The sequence below is a fragment of the Dasypus novemcinctus genome, chromosome 24, assembly GCF_030445035.2.
Source record: "Dasypus novemcinctus isolate mDasNov1 chromosome 24, mDasNov1.1.hap2, whole genome shotgun sequence".
Lineage (NCBI taxonomy): Eukaryota > Metazoa > Chordata > Mammalia > Cingulata > Dasypodidae > Dasypus > Dasypus novemcinctus.
The window spans coordinates 65,412,283-65,426,905 of NC_080696.1; the positions used below are offsets into that span (position 1 = coordinate 65,412,283).

Below are 14,623 nucleotides of genomic sequence, written 5' to 3' on the forward strand. Positions count from 1 at the left end.
CCTAAAGAGAAGACGAGCGGACACAGAGAGCACACAGCAAATGGACACAGAGCACAGACAGTGACTGCAGACAACAGGGGTGGGGGGGATAAATGAGTAAATCTTAAAAGATAGAAGTGGTTTAAGTAGTTGCTTTTGGAGGAGGTATGGGGCTGTGGCGTGGTGGGGCACATGGTGGTCCCGGGCAGCTGGCAAAGCGCTATTTCTTGAACTGGTGGTGGATAAAGGGGCCTCCACCTCATGGTAATTCATACCAAACCAACAAAAAAATCCACACACAAAGTCAGTACCTAGCCCCCTCCCCAAAATAAAGGTCTGAGAACACCGACTCTCGTCACCCTCCTCGGTTTGTCCTGGTCATGGTTCTTTCCCGGCAAGGGCTTCTCAGGCCTCAGCGCTGGCACCCATTCAGGCTTGGGCCCGCAGGGCCCGGGTTCCTGCCTGAGGCCGTGCCTGCTGTGCCCAGCACTGGCACTTTCTTCTCCTCTCCAGCCCATCGAGGAATTCCCCCACTTTGCCGAGAGCTGAGGCAGGCATTAAAAAACGGCTCTGCAGGGTTTCATGATACGTGGTATCCAGCATTTTTACCTAAATCCTGCAAGGAGGAATTTCCCTGAGCCCCCAGCAGGTGCTCTCACCAAGAGCCCAGGTCTCCGTCCGCCCTCACCACCTCCTCTCGTCACCCCGAGAGCACTGTTCAGGGAGTCCTGGCTGGCATTTGGGCAGGCACACTCCCAGGAGCCCCGGGTGGGCGGCACCAGGGCGCCTCCCACGATCCCACCACCAGTCCTGGTCCTGCGAGCATGCTCACAGCACCAGAGGAGCCGCGCGACGAGTCATTCTAAGTCCACCTCGCGTCCTTCCCACCCAGTATAGACCATCGCACACCAGCCCCCAAACGAGAACCCAGGAGGCGTCTTCCTCCGCCCTCCGTGCAGTCCGCCCACCGTCGCTCGCCTCTGAAGTCCTCCCTGTACACCCCCGCCTCCGCCGGGCCTTCACAGCTCCGCTCCGACCACGGGACTCAGGACAGGCCCCTGCCCGCCGTGCCCCCGGGACCGGGACCGCTGGGCACGCTCCCCGCTCTCCGCGCTCGGAGGCGGTCCCAGCCCCTCCTCAGGGCCCCCAACAGCGGCCCCTGGAAGCCGTGCCTGCGGCCGGGCACCACTGCACCCTCAGGTCTCGCCTCCACAGGAGGCCTCTCTGCCTCACTGGAGCAGGGCTCCGGCCCTCGGTCCAGTTTGTCTGTGGAGGCCTCTCCCTGACGTCCACTCTCCGCCGGAGGCCAACTCCTGCAGCCTCAGCAAACACCCTCTGCGTCAACCCACTGCCCACAGAAGCCCCCAGGACGGTGCTGGGAGCCTCGCTTCATGTCGACCAGGGCTCCAAGAGGCGCCTCGTTCGAGGTCAGGCGGGCAAGGAAACTCCAGCCCAGATCTGCCCAACTCCCACGCCGCACACGGTCGCTCTAAGAGAAGACGATGGGTATTTCTGCTGCTGCAGATCTGGCCCCCTTCCTCGATAACAATGAAACAGGACAGAGCACATGAGGCAACTGTGCTCAAGACGAGAACCCGGGCAGCACCGGGCTGTGGGACCCGAGAAGGAAGCTCTCAGGCCCAGGACCGCCTGGCACAGGAGGCGGGGGGCAGAGCAGTGAGACAGGCGCGAGGCTGGACCACCAGAGTGTGCAGCGGCAGTGGGGGGGGGCCTGGCACAGCCAAGCAGTGCCTGAGCTGCTGACGGACCTGCCCTGCGAGCACGGAGGCCCCGCCAGCACCCAGCACCCAGCACCCAGCACCCAGCTGAGGGGCCAGAGTGGCCTCTTCCCAGGAGCAAGGACCACCCCTTAGAGAAAGACCTGTCCTAGGAAAGCCTAAGACGAAACCACACAGAAAAAACATCCAAGAAAAACAGTGTCAGAGACCTACACAGCAGCACCAGAAAGTCGAAAGAATGGGAATCCCCGCAGAAAAAAGTGAAATTAAAAAAAATTTTTTTTAAAACCTACAAATCGAAGAAGCTCAGCAAACTACAAGCAAAATAAGTATAATAAGAACCACAACTAAACATAACACAGGAAAACTGCTAAAAAAATGAGACAAATAGAAAAGAAAAATCGTAAAACAAAGAGAGACACATTACATACAAGGAACAAGGTTAAAAATTATGGCTGAACCCCAAAAGGACAATGGAACGTTGTTAGGATGAAGAAAGGAAAAAAACACCTGGCAAGCTGGGTTTTGTATCGAGTTAAAATGTCTTTCAAAAATAAGGATGAGGAAAGCAAACACGGCTCAACTGATAGAGCGTCCACCTGTCATATGGGGGGTCCAGGGATCAAACCCCACATAGGGGAGCCCCACACGCAGGAGTGCGCCCCGCACTGAGCCGCCTGGCACAAGAAAAGCGCAGCCCGCCCAGGAGGGGTGCTGCACACACAGAGAGCTGACGCAGCAAAAAGAGACACAGATTCCCAGGGCCGCCAGGAATACAAGTGGACACAGAAGAACACACAACAAAGGGGGGGGGGGAGAGAAATAAATAAAATCTTTAAAAAAAAAAAAAAAAGAGGGTGAAATACAACCTTTTCCAGGTGAACAGGGCGGAGAGCCCGTCACCACCAGCCTCCACTCTGAGGTGCTACGGGCTGCCCTTCGCAGGTGGCGGGCGCTCAGATAGGAAGAGCCCCAGAAATGCCCAAAGCAGTTGGAAACACCAAAGACAAGGTTCTTTCCTCGCGGAATTTACTTGAAAGACAACTGACAGCTTACAGCAAAACGTAACAACACTTTACGGTTGGGTTTATAGCTATTACAGAAGAGAAATGACGACACAACGAGAGACTACCAAGCCGTGCTCTGAAGCGCCTGCTCGTCCTGCCGGTCCCCGGGCTCTGCTCTAGGCTCCGCGCACGCGCACCTCTCGGCAGGAACTGCCACCTCCACTAAAGCGTTTCTTCTGATGTGATATTTTCCCCATATTCTTTTCACAGTCAGTGTAAACCACATCAACTACAGTGATCAAAATTCCTCCTGGAAAGCTCTTTTAGCAGAGCTGAGATCTACAAGTAAGTTCCTTTGAATTTAAAGAATCAAATGTAAAACGAATACTCCGTGAAGGTGAGACATTGCAGAAAGGAATGGGCCTGTCTCCATGAAGAGGGAGCGGTGGGGTACTCCCCAAGGCCCCCCAGACCGAGACCCGGGACGCTGCCGCACCTCTGGCCCCGAGCCCGGCCCTGGAGAATCCACTCTCCGCTTCTTGCGCGGCCCGATCGCGGCCAGTGCTGTCAAGTTGGCGTCTCGCTGCCTCATCTGTGCAAGCTCCTGTTGCTGCATCTTGGTTGGAAAAGGAAACGGTGAGACATCATCTCATGCATTTGTTATTCTTACACACACACCTAGACGTTTTCTGACATTTTCTAAGTTACAATTCCTTTAATGTTTTGACTTTCTAAACAGTAAGCATATTAATTTTATAATCAGAAAAATTAGGAACTTTTTAAAAAGCAGTAAGTGCCCACAGAAGCCCAGAAACATGGACAAGTTAAAAGCATAGCAACTGAATGCCACCCAAAGAGAAATTTTTCCGTGAATCGTAAAAGCAGAACACAAGCCCTATGCACAGGGAAACACCCTTTTTTTTTGGCAGGCAGGAAGTTTATTGGGCCACTTTCCCAATGGAGGGGTCTGATGCTGTTATTTAAACTTTACGAACACGCTAGGTGGCCAAGTAAATAAACGTTCAACATACGGAAACAGCATCGTCTCTTTCAGCCTCTCTCTTACGGGGTATTTCCATTGAAATGAACCTATTCTCAAATACAGACTCTATGATGGAAAAGCTTACTTCTTTTGCCTTCTGTTTCAGCCTTAACTGTTCTGGATCTTCTTGTCTGGACCGAGACTATTTTTGGAAGAAAAAGAGAAGAAAAGTAAGTTATGACCAAAATGCTTATCATCTAACGAATACGGCAGTTTGCTTGTTGGATGTCAGAACCTACGTCGAGGGGAAAGAACACATGATTTTCTAATTTTTACAGCCAAAAGATACAACGTGGGGTGCACATTATGAAAAAGGCATGACTCTGAAGAAAGTCACCGGAGTGGACGTGGCCTCTGGTTCCGTCGGGAACCGGGTCTGAGGCCCGAGGTGGCCCGGCTCCCCGCAGGGCTGACCTGCTGGCAGGAGGCGGGCACGCCCGGCTCCAGGGACAGCGTGCGAAAGGCACGTGGCGCCTGACGAGGGGCCACAGGGAGCACGCCCCAAGAACCTCGGCGCAGGAGGGCAGCGGCCCCCAAGGAGTCGGAGGAGCTAGGAGCTGGGACAGCGGCTCCCCCGCAGGGCCGCGTTCCTCCCGGTGGGGTGGGGGTGGCCCTGGGCAGCTGACCTCTGGCACCAGCACTTGCCTTCGCAGCTCTCATTAGGATTTCTCTTTCCTGTTCATCTTTCCTCTGTTTTTCAATCTGGTCGAGCTGTTCAAAAAATTTGAGCTGAGCCCGGACATCGCTTGCCTGCTCATATCTGTCATCATCCTGCAAAAAAAGGTAAAAATTCAGTTCACCATAAATCTGGTACCTGAGCAAGTCAACATTTGCACAGCACAGCTGAACAGTCTGCACACAAACCCTCGCCCCTCCGTTTACCAGTTATTCCGAGAATTAATACCAATCCTGCTCAAACTATTCTCAAAAAATTTAAGAGGGCAAACTACTACCTTATTCGATGAAGCCAAAATCACCTAAATACCAAAGCCAGATAAAGATACAAGAAAAGAAAATTACAGCCCAATCTCTCTATGAACACGGATGCAAAAATCCTCAACAAAACACTTGCAAATCGAATCCAACAGGACATTAGAAAAATTATACACCACAATCAAGTGGACTCTATTCCAGGTAAGCAAGTGTGGTTCAACACAAGAAAATCTATTAACGGAATATACCACATTAACAAAACAAACAGGGAGCCACATGATCATCTCAATCGATGCGGAAAAGGCATCTGACAAACTCCAGCATCCTTTCTTGATAAAAACCCTGCGAATGATAGGAATAGAAAGAAAGTTCCTCAATATGATAAAAGGCATATATGAAAAACCCACAGCCAACATCGTAGTCCACAGTGAGAGACTGAAAGCTTCCCTGTACGATCTGGAACAAGACAAGGATGCCCACTGTCACCAACTGTTACTGAACATTGTATCAGAAGTTCTTACTAGAGCAGTTAGGCAAGAAAAGAAATAAAAAGCATCCAAATTGGAAAGGAAAAAACAAAACTTTCAGTATTTAAAGACAACATGATCCTACACCTAGAAAGTCCCGAAAAATGTATAACAAAGCTACGAGAGCTAATAAACGAGTTCAGCAAGTAAGTGGGATACGAGATTAACAGGCAGAGATCAGATGGGCTCAAGCTTTCCACATGGGAGGTTCCGGGTTCGGTTCCCGGTGGCTCCTAAAAACAAATGAAAAAACCAACTCAGGAAAGCCAATGTGGCTCAGTGGTTGAGTGCCAGCTTTCCACAGATGAGGTCCCAGTTCAATCCCCAGCCCCCAGTACCCCCCCAAAAAAAAAACCCACAAATATCAGCAGTGTTTCTATACACTAGTAATGAGCTATACGTAGAGGAAATCGGGGAAAATTTGCATTTACAATAGCAACTAAAAATCAAATATCCAGGATGAAACTTAACCAAGGACATAATGGACCTGTATTCAGAAAACTACAAAACATTGCTAAAAATAACTAACAAAGGCCTAAATAAGTAAACAGAAGAGGGGTCCATGTGCATGGACAGACCACATATTCAGGAACATGCACTACTAAGATGTAAATTCTACCTAAATGCTTTGCAGATTCAACCCAATCCCAATCCAAATGCTAAAAGTCTACTTTGCAGAAATGGATAAGCCAATTACCAAATTTATTTGGAAGACTAAGGGGCCCCAAGCAGCCAAAAGCATTTTGAAAAAGAAGAATGAAGTTGAAGAACTCTCACTTGCTGACTTTAAGGCATATTACAAAGCTACCATGGTAAAAACAGTACAGTACTGGCATAAAGACAGACATAGTGACCAATGAAAACTGAACCTGGAGTTCAGAAACAGACCCTCACGTCTACGGTGAAAGGACATTTGACGAGGCTGCCAAGTCCATCCAGCTGGACCGTGCAGTCTCTTCCAAAATGGTGCTGGGAGAACTGGACATCCACATCCAAAAGAAAGCAAGAGGACCCCTAGCTCACACCTTACACAAAAGTCAACTCAAAATGCCTCAAAAACCTAAACATAAGGGCCAAAACCATAAAACTCCTAGAAGAAAATGTTGGAAAGCATCTTAAAGACCCTGTGGTAGGAGGTGGTTTCTTAGACCTGACGTCCAAAGCACGGGCAAGAGAAGAAAAAACAGACTAACAGGACCTCCTCAGAGTGAACACTTTGGCGCTTAAAAGGACCGTCAAAGTGAAAAGGCAGCCTACTCAACTCAATGGGAGGAAATATTTGGAGACTACATATCTGATAAAAGCTTAATATCCAGGATATAGAAAAAGATCTTATATCTCAACAATAAAAAAAAAACCCACCCAATTAAAAAATGGGCAAAAGATTTGAGTAAGCGTTTTTCCAAAAAGGAACATGAAAAGATGTCCAACGTTACTAGCTATTAGGGAAATGCAAATCAAAACTACAACGAGATATCATTTCATACCTACTAGATAGTCATTGTTTTTAAAAAAAACACACACACAGAAAACTAAAAGTGCTGGAGAGAAGGTGGAGAAATAGGAACACTTATTCACTGCTGGTGAGACGTAAAATGCTACAGCCACAGTGGGAGACAGGCGGGCAGTTCCTCAGCAAGCTAAACTTAGAACTGCCACAGGATCCGGCATCCCACTCCTAGGAATACACTCAGAAGAACTGAACACAGAATCACGGGCACTTACACACCCGTGTTCACGGCTGCATTATTCACAATGACCAAAGATGGAAACAACCCAAGTGTCTGTCTGTCAACCGATGAATGGAGTCACAGAACATGGAGCAAACACACGGTGGAACATCACTCAGCTTCAAGAAGAACTGCCGTCTCGATGCAGCAACAACACGGGTGAACTCTGAGGACGTTACGTTGAGTGAAGTAAGCCAGCACTGAAGGACAAACACTGGATGACCTCACTAACATGAACTAAATACAACGAGCAAATGCACAGAGTTCAGAGCTGGAAAATGGCACCAGACAGAGGGAGGGTAGAGAACGGGGAGCCGAGGCCAGCTTGTGCAGAACTTGCAATGAGGTTGACTGTCAGTGTTTGGAAATGGCTGGTGGTGACGGCAGCACACCGGGTGAGGGAGGAACAGGGCTGGCACGTGGCGTGACTGTGGGCGGAAGGGCAAGGTCAAGGTCACGAACGTCGATAGAAGGAAAGCTGAGGAGGCAGCCCGGGACTGTCCAGCACAGGGCGCCCTGCTGTGGACGACCAAGTGGTCAAGAACTCTCCTCCGTGAGTGAGAACAACGGTCGTTACTACTGCAGGGTGTTAATAACAGTGGTGCACGGGCAAAAATACACCTACTGCAGACCACGGGTTGTAATGAATAGTAATCTATTAACATTCTTCCATCAACTCTAAAAGACACGCAACAGCAGCAAATCATGCCAAGTGAAAGAAACCAGACACAACGAACTACACGTTTCACTCTGTTTACATAAAACATAAATACTTCCTAAAAATAGCAGCTAATCACAAGGTGTTGCTACAAGAGTGGGATACGGGGAAATACCCCCTAAGTTGAGCCCTGGCCTCTAGGTACAGGATCACTCCAGTATCTTCATCAGCTATAACAGAGGTAACACACCAACGCCAAGCGTCAAAAATCGGGGGATAAAGGGGTGTGAGGTTTCTATTTTGGAGGCAATGAAAGTGTTCTGGAGTTGCAGTGATGAGAGCCCAGCTCTGAGATTACCCTGAGAGGTCTGGAAGGCCTGCATGGCGGTGAACACAATCAAACCGCTCTTATTTCCCGGGCACTCCGAGGCGCTGTCCGCTACAGGAGCTGTGCCAGCCACACACAGGGGCCCACCCCAGCTGCGGGCGCCCCACAGCGCCCTCCAGACTGGCCTTCACAGGACGGCGAGGAGAAAGGCATCTCCTGCCGAGGCCACAGCCCTGGGACGAGGGGACCCTCCGTGGAGCAGGCCGCGTCCCGAGTCACAGGAGCACCCCCAGGCACGGCTCTCAGGCACAGCCGGCAGCCTTGTTCCCCGTGGCTCCCCTCCCCGGGGCTGGACGAGGCTCACGTCCATCCTCGCCCTGGCCCAGGAAGCACCCACGGCTCTTTGCAATCTGCCTGCCCAGCCCGGCATCCAGGGCAGCGGGGACACCAGGCAGCCAAGGGGAGGGGAAACTGCCTGGAACCCGTTTTTGTGCCAAGTCCAGGACGGGCTCAAGAGGCCCCGGGCACTGAGCGCCCCGGGCACTGAGCGCCTCGGCCACTGAGCGCCTCGGCCGCGGCGGGGAAGGAGGCCCGAGCCCACCAGACCCGGACACAACACCCGGGCAGCCCTCGGGGCGAGCGCTACCTTATACGAGAAGTTCTTCTGCTGAGCCGTTTCCGATATTTTCTCTACAAGATTCTGTAGCCTCTGTTGCGTGGCGTGGGACACATAACTTACTACGTCGGGGTGTAACTCCGTTATGCCGTGCTTTTTACCTAGGGTTAAAGGGGAAGCAATGAAAAGGAGCGTTCCAATCCCACACGCTCCCTTGCCGCGCCGCGTCACTGGCTGTCCTCTCAGCACCAGCGAGAGCTTTCCGCACCCTGGAGGCAGCCCGGGCAGGCCCCCACGGAGGCAGGCGGGGTCGACACGGGCCTCGACTGCCTAAGAGCCGCCGCTGTCAACCTGGAAATGTGGAGCGAGGCGCCCTAACCGGGCGCTGCCCGAGGACAACCACACATCGTGCCTTCACGGGAGTCGTGTCCACCCAGGCCCCCGTGCAGGGTCCCAAGACCCACACTTACCTATTTCTAATATTCTTCTTTGTAAAGGAGCCGGGAGGAGGAAGGTTTCGTCTTTACAAGACCTCGTTAACGTGCCCACTAATTCAGAATTTGTGGCCAGTATTCGTGCACTTTCTTCTGACAAGTTGACCCCAGCCATCGACGCGACGTCATTAATGTCGTCATCATCCCTGGAGGAGGGAAGAAGAGGAAAGAGGAGGGGAGAGGAGGGGATAGAAGGGGAGAGGAGGCTGCTGGACTGAACGAGGACCTCGTCAGGAGGGGCGGGGACTCTATTTAGTGGGCAGCGGGGGCAGCTGAACCCGCCCGCAGGCAGTGTGGCCAGCAAGTCCTGGGCTCCCTGGCGAGAGGCCCACCTGCACGACTTAGCGATGGACCCACCACCTCAGAGGGCGGTGGGGCGAGGGGTCCGGGTCATGGCCACAAGTGTGCAGAGAGCCGGGCACACGCGACACTGCGCTCAGCAGGTGGACGCCTCACTTGTTGCTTTATGGAATTTGTTCCAAGTGACAACGTCAAGAAAAACCACAGCCAGCATTAAATTCTTTTTAAACCATCACAAAATCCTTCCAAAGGCGCCAAGACCTTTGCTCTTCCCAAACCACTTGCAAGTAAGTCGCCTCCACGTGATGAACGCTTCGTGAGTGCCTCCCGCCCACGAGGGCGACCCCAACACCAGGTGGGGCGCGGCGGCCCCTGCTGCACACAGCCCCCAGAACCCTCTTGGGTCCGGCCAACCCCCCCCCCACCTCTCACAGCCTGAGGCCCCTCGTGGCTGTGGCCGCCCTCGGGCTGCAGGAGCCGTGGGCCTGTCCTTGGCACTCGCGCCTGACGACGTGTCCTGCTGGCGACAAGACGCAGCCTGTGCGCCTGGGGCAGGAGTTCCACGCGGCAGCGCCACCCTGGAGGCCACATCCCAGCAGGTCTGTCCGTCACTGACGTGCAGATGGGCTGGACCAGGCGCCCGAGCCAAGCCGCCCACGTGGGCTCACGCTCTGCCACGCTCGTCATGGTTCGAAAGCCGCTGCGATCGCCACGTTGTCAGATGCGGCCGGGGGCCCGTCCACGCCGGCAGCTGTCCGCCTCTGGTGTGCGTCCAACAACCTCCCAGCAGCCCCTGCTTTGGGGCCTAAAAAGGTGTCCAGCCCTTCTTGTGTCTTCTCGGCCCCGGCGCTGCCACCGAACCTTCTCCAAGGAGCCCAGCGTCTCTCAGAAGACAAGCCCCCGGCACCGGGTGTGCACCCGGCCTGGCTGCCCGCGCTCCCCAGGGGAGGGCACTGGAACGCATGCCCAAGCACCCCAGCGGGGCTGCGGGCACCGAGGTCCGCGCAGGGGCACCACATCTGCCTCTCGTCCTGCACCGCCGGATTTGCTCATGTCTTCGCCCCTTTGCAGTCCCCCTCCCTGGTTTTCCTGTGCCGTCCGTTCGTGTGGGCGCTCCGCCAGCACCACCCACCTGGGGGTGGACCCTCCATGCCAAGCTGCCCAGGGGCGTCCGCCCCTCACCCTGCTTGGCTCTGCCACCCACCTGGCCCCGCTGGCCCCCAGCACCGCTGCCGCCAGCTCCAGCCCTGTTCTGCCCACCCATCGGCTTCAGGAGCGAACGGTCGGGAAGGGCGAGGTCTGCGCAAGGGCTCTGCGAAACGTGCGCCCACCCACCCGCCCGGGTACGAGCCTCATCGCCAGCAGAGCCTCGGGCCGGTTTGTGCGGGCGGCTGTCAACAGGCCGGGCAATCTGCAGTTTCCCGCGGTTCCTCAGCTAAAGAACGGGAAGCGGGTTCTTCTGTACTGCAAATGGTGAAGGACACCTAGTGCTACGTTACTCTATTTAAAAAATGAACCTTGCGTTAATTCATAAAGAAACGCAGCTGGTCTGCGCTCCTACTACGTGCATGACGCAAACGCCCCTGCGCCAACTCCTGACCGCAGAAAAGCACCCCCTCGCGTGGACGCAGAGGTCAAACCGAGGAGGGACAGCACACGCCCTCGGGGAAACCAAGCGGCAGGCTCCCACAGGCGCCCCCGCCGCCGCTCCAGCTGCCCGCCCCAGGGCGCGTGCGCGCATTCCTTACCGAAACGAGCCTCCCCCGGGCTCCTTGAGCTTGGCTTTCTGTGCAGCAGCTGCTTGTGCCGAGACGGCGGAGAGAGCTTTGGTTCCAGGGAGGACAGCAGGCTTGACCACAGGGACTGCGAAACAGAGAGCGACACTCAGCTTGCAAGAGATGATCCACCGGCCCTGGTGCTTTGGGAGCCCCAGGGAACCTGTCACCCTCCTCGGGCGCGCAAGGGGGCTCGGAAAGCTTGGGGCGAGTCGCTCTAACTTCGAGGGGCCAGGTGCGGGCCTGTCCACCAAACACACACGTCCCCCTGGCTCGTGAAACTGCCAGGCCCGTGGGCCAGCGGGCAGCGGGAGGCCGGCCGGCGCGGCGCGGGGCGGGCTGAGGCCCCTCACCTGGCTGCAGCTGGTTCAGCTGGATCGGCTGCGGCGCGGTGAGCATGATGCGGCTGTGCGGCGGCCGCAGGGCGACCATGGGCGTCTGCGTGAGCGTGACCTGCGGGGGGCGGATGAGGGCACCTGGCTTCTGCGGCTGCTGGAGGACCTGGGGCAAGAGGCCGCCAGCGACGGTCAGCGCGTCCCCCCCGCCGACGCCACCCCCCCTCCCCGCCTGACCTGGGGCAAGAGGCCGCCAGCGACGGTCAGCGCACGTCCCCCCCCCCCCCGCCGACACCACCCCCCTCCCGCCTGACCTGGGGCAAGAGGCCGCCAGCGATGGTCAGCGCACGTCCCCCCCGCCGACGCCACCCCCCCTCCCGCCTGACCTGGGGCAAGAGGCCGCCAGCGATGGTCAGCGCGCATCCCCCCCGCCGACGCCACCCCCCCTCCCGCCTGACCTGGGGCAAGAGGCCGCCAGCGATGGTCAGCGCGCATCCCCCCCGCCGACGCCACCCCCCTCCCGCCTGACCTGGGGCAAGAGGCCGCCAGCGACCGTCAGCGCACGTCCCCCCCCGCCGACGCCACCCCCCTCCCGCCTGACCGGGAACCCCAGGGAGCTGCTCCCGTTGTGGCCCAGGCCAGGGCAGAATCCCCGCCCCGAGGGGCCGACCCCGCGCCGGGGGCCCAGGCGGCGAGGGGAGCTCGCAGGTGCATGCTGGGAGTGGCCTGCCTCCTGGCGGTGCTGCCAGCCCTGGGCCAGCTGCCTGCACTCGCGCTAGTGGCCCCGGATGTCCGTTGAGCGCAGCAAGCCACAGGGTGCCTGGCCCGCTGGGCGTGGGGCAGTTTTTTCCTTCCAAATTTTCTATCGAAAAGCTGCGCGGCCTTAAAGCTGGAGCAGAGGGCGGGTTTCCTAAGTCCTGTGCTGAGACTGTCTCTCAAGGCTCTGCCTGTGGAGCCCCACGCGTAGCTGCCCCCCTCGGCGCCCCGGAGGCCCCGGCCAGGCTCCCCTCACTCTGCCCACGGGCCCTGTGCCTGCAGGGCTTCCCCTCTGCGCAGGAGGGAGCTGCGCCCGTCTCAGGTACGAGGCAGGGAGAGCTTCCTGGGGCCCAGAGAGGCGGAACTCCTTGCCCGAAGCCACACAGCTCAAGTCCACACACCTGACCCAAAATCTCAGGGACCACGTTTCACACTCAGTTTCTGAATTTCACTGAGAGTCCAATGAAAATGCCATTTATCACAGCCGCTCCCAGGAGGGAACAGGCAGCCTCTAACGACCTCAGTAGCGTAAGAGCAACGCTCCCGCTGTAAGAACACAAAGCCTCTGCTTGCCTCAAGACCGTTCCCGTCAGGCTTTGCCACTTAAGAGCTTTGCCACAAACTTACGGGGGGAAAAGACACCCAGTTTTCACAACTTTCAAGTTTTCGAAGGGCACAGAGCAGCCTCGGCTCAGGTCTGCCTGATGATGCTCCACTGCCTTCACACACACAAACTGAAACAGAATCTTGAAAAGCAGAATGCAAAAGCGGACCTGCCATTTAATATAGACACGCTTATGAACCAAAGAATAGTGGTATAACTTATTTAACTTAGTACCAAAAAGTCTGTCTATTTAAAAAGTGCACCCATCCGGGGTCTCCGACAAAAATTGCCGTCAGCACAAACGAGCCCCAGGCCGCCAACAGACAGGACCCTGCGACCGTGCTGCAGTGGCGCCAAGGGCCCCCGGCCTCCAACCCTCGGGGTCCACGGGAGTCTAAGGCTCCCACGCAGCCCTGAGCATAGCACGCCGGCCCGCCGCCTCAGCCACGGAGGACGCCAGCCACGGAGACGGCCACCTGCACCCACTACCGGTCAAGGTAAACCAAATCCAAGTTCCAACCCGGCAGATAAGAGCAGCTCGTGACGGGTTTCAGTCGCCCACGCATGTTACCTGAGCACCTTCCCAAGACACTGCCGGCTCTCCACAAAGTGACGGCTTCATCTGCTACGCCGCCCGGCGAAGAAAAAGCCCCCGGGATGGAGCACGCGCACACCCTCTCACAACCCTGCTACGGGCAGCCCCTCTGCCGCGGAGGGCGTGGGCGGCCCAGCAGAGGACGCACCTCTCTCCAGCGGGCAGGAAGCCGCAGGACTCACACCCAGATCACCGGCCCGCACCTCGAACCGGCGGGTGCCACTGGCCCAGAACCGCCTCGACAGGCGTTCCCGTGGGCCAGGGGCTCCCAGCGCCCCCCATGCGTCGCAGGCCCGGCGTCCGTCTCTGGCTCTGCACCCGGGCCTCTGCTCCTCTCCCGGTGGAGCACCCAACTGCAAGCCACAGGAACGTACTCCCCTCGCTTAAACCAGCAGCACCTCAGACACCCAGGCAGCGGGTGCTGGCGGCCACGGCCAAGGGGCTTATCTCGGTCCGACTCAGGAGCCTTCCAGCTCTCCTCGCGGGGCTGAGGAGGGTCTGAGGAGGGTCTGCCGGGCAGCAGCCAGGCGCAGGGCGGGAGGGAGCGGGAGCGGGGCTCGCGGCTTCCGTACCAGCGGGGTAGGCTGCCCCTGCTTGCTGACGCCGACCTGTGCGGGCTGCGTGAGGCTGATGACGGGGGACTGGAGCGCGCTGGTCACGGCCGCGGCCGCCTTCCCGGCCGAGCGCTGCACCGAGCTGCTCAGCACCACCGCCGTGAGGGCCGTGGTGGCCTGTGCGGCGGCCGGCGGCTGCTGCTGGCTCTGATGGATGAAGGCCGCGGAGTCCGGGGTCAGCTGTCGCAAGGCGGGTAAGCTCCTCTGGGGGAGAGACGACACGGGGCTCAGGGGCTGCCCCGCCTTCGCTTCCCCGAACACCCAGGAAAGGCACGCGTTTGGAAAGAGGCGCCTTCCAGCGAGGGCCCCCTCCGGATGCCAGGCGCCAGCACCCGCTCCTCCTCTCCTGACACCAGAGACTTAGCCCGGGGCGGCCCGACAACCTCCCGTCATTCTAGTACCAGCCTGGGGAACTGCTCAGAAGGCGTTCTAGAAACAAACCCCAAAAGAAAGAGTCAGAACTTCTGAAACGTTCTGATGCCCATGAAGGCCGGCCCCGGGGGCAGCGCCCTCGGCCCAGATCCAGGTGGGCTCGGCCCCCCAGCTCGACAGCCTGGACTGGCAGAGTCCCGCAGAGGGCCCGTGTGCAGG

The 14,623-nt window shown here is 56.9% G+C and overlaps 1 protein-coding gene across 1 annotated transcript in view; it reads right to left on the reverse strand.

The window, feature by feature from the left end:
* TAF4 (TATA-box binding protein associated factor 4) overlaps nucleotides 1–14,623 on the reverse strand; it is a 105,598-nt gene that overhangs the window by 19,651 nt on the left and 71,324 nt on the right. The window contains exons 8-15 of the mRNA XM_058287277.2: nucleotides 13,991–14,236; nucleotides 11,482–11,629; nucleotides 11,102–11,216; nucleotides 9,030–9,199; nucleotides 8,590–8,720; nucleotides 4,413–4,538; nucleotides 3,853–3,909; nucleotides 3,222–3,341 (exon numbers count right to left, since the gene is read on the reverse strand). Of these exons, the coding sequence (XP_058143260.1) occupies nucleotides 3,222–3,341; nucleotides 3,853–3,909; nucleotides 4,413–4,538; nucleotides 8,590–8,720; nucleotides 9,030–9,199; nucleotides 11,102–11,216; nucleotides 11,482–11,629; nucleotides 13,991–14,236 (1,113 nt within the window). The remainder of the gene's footprint in view (nucleotides 1–3,221; nucleotides 3,342–3,852; nucleotides 3,910–4,412; nucleotides 4,539–8,589; nucleotides 8,721–9,029; nucleotides 9,200–11,101; nucleotides 11,217–11,481; nucleotides 11,630–13,990; nucleotides 14,237–14,623) is intronic.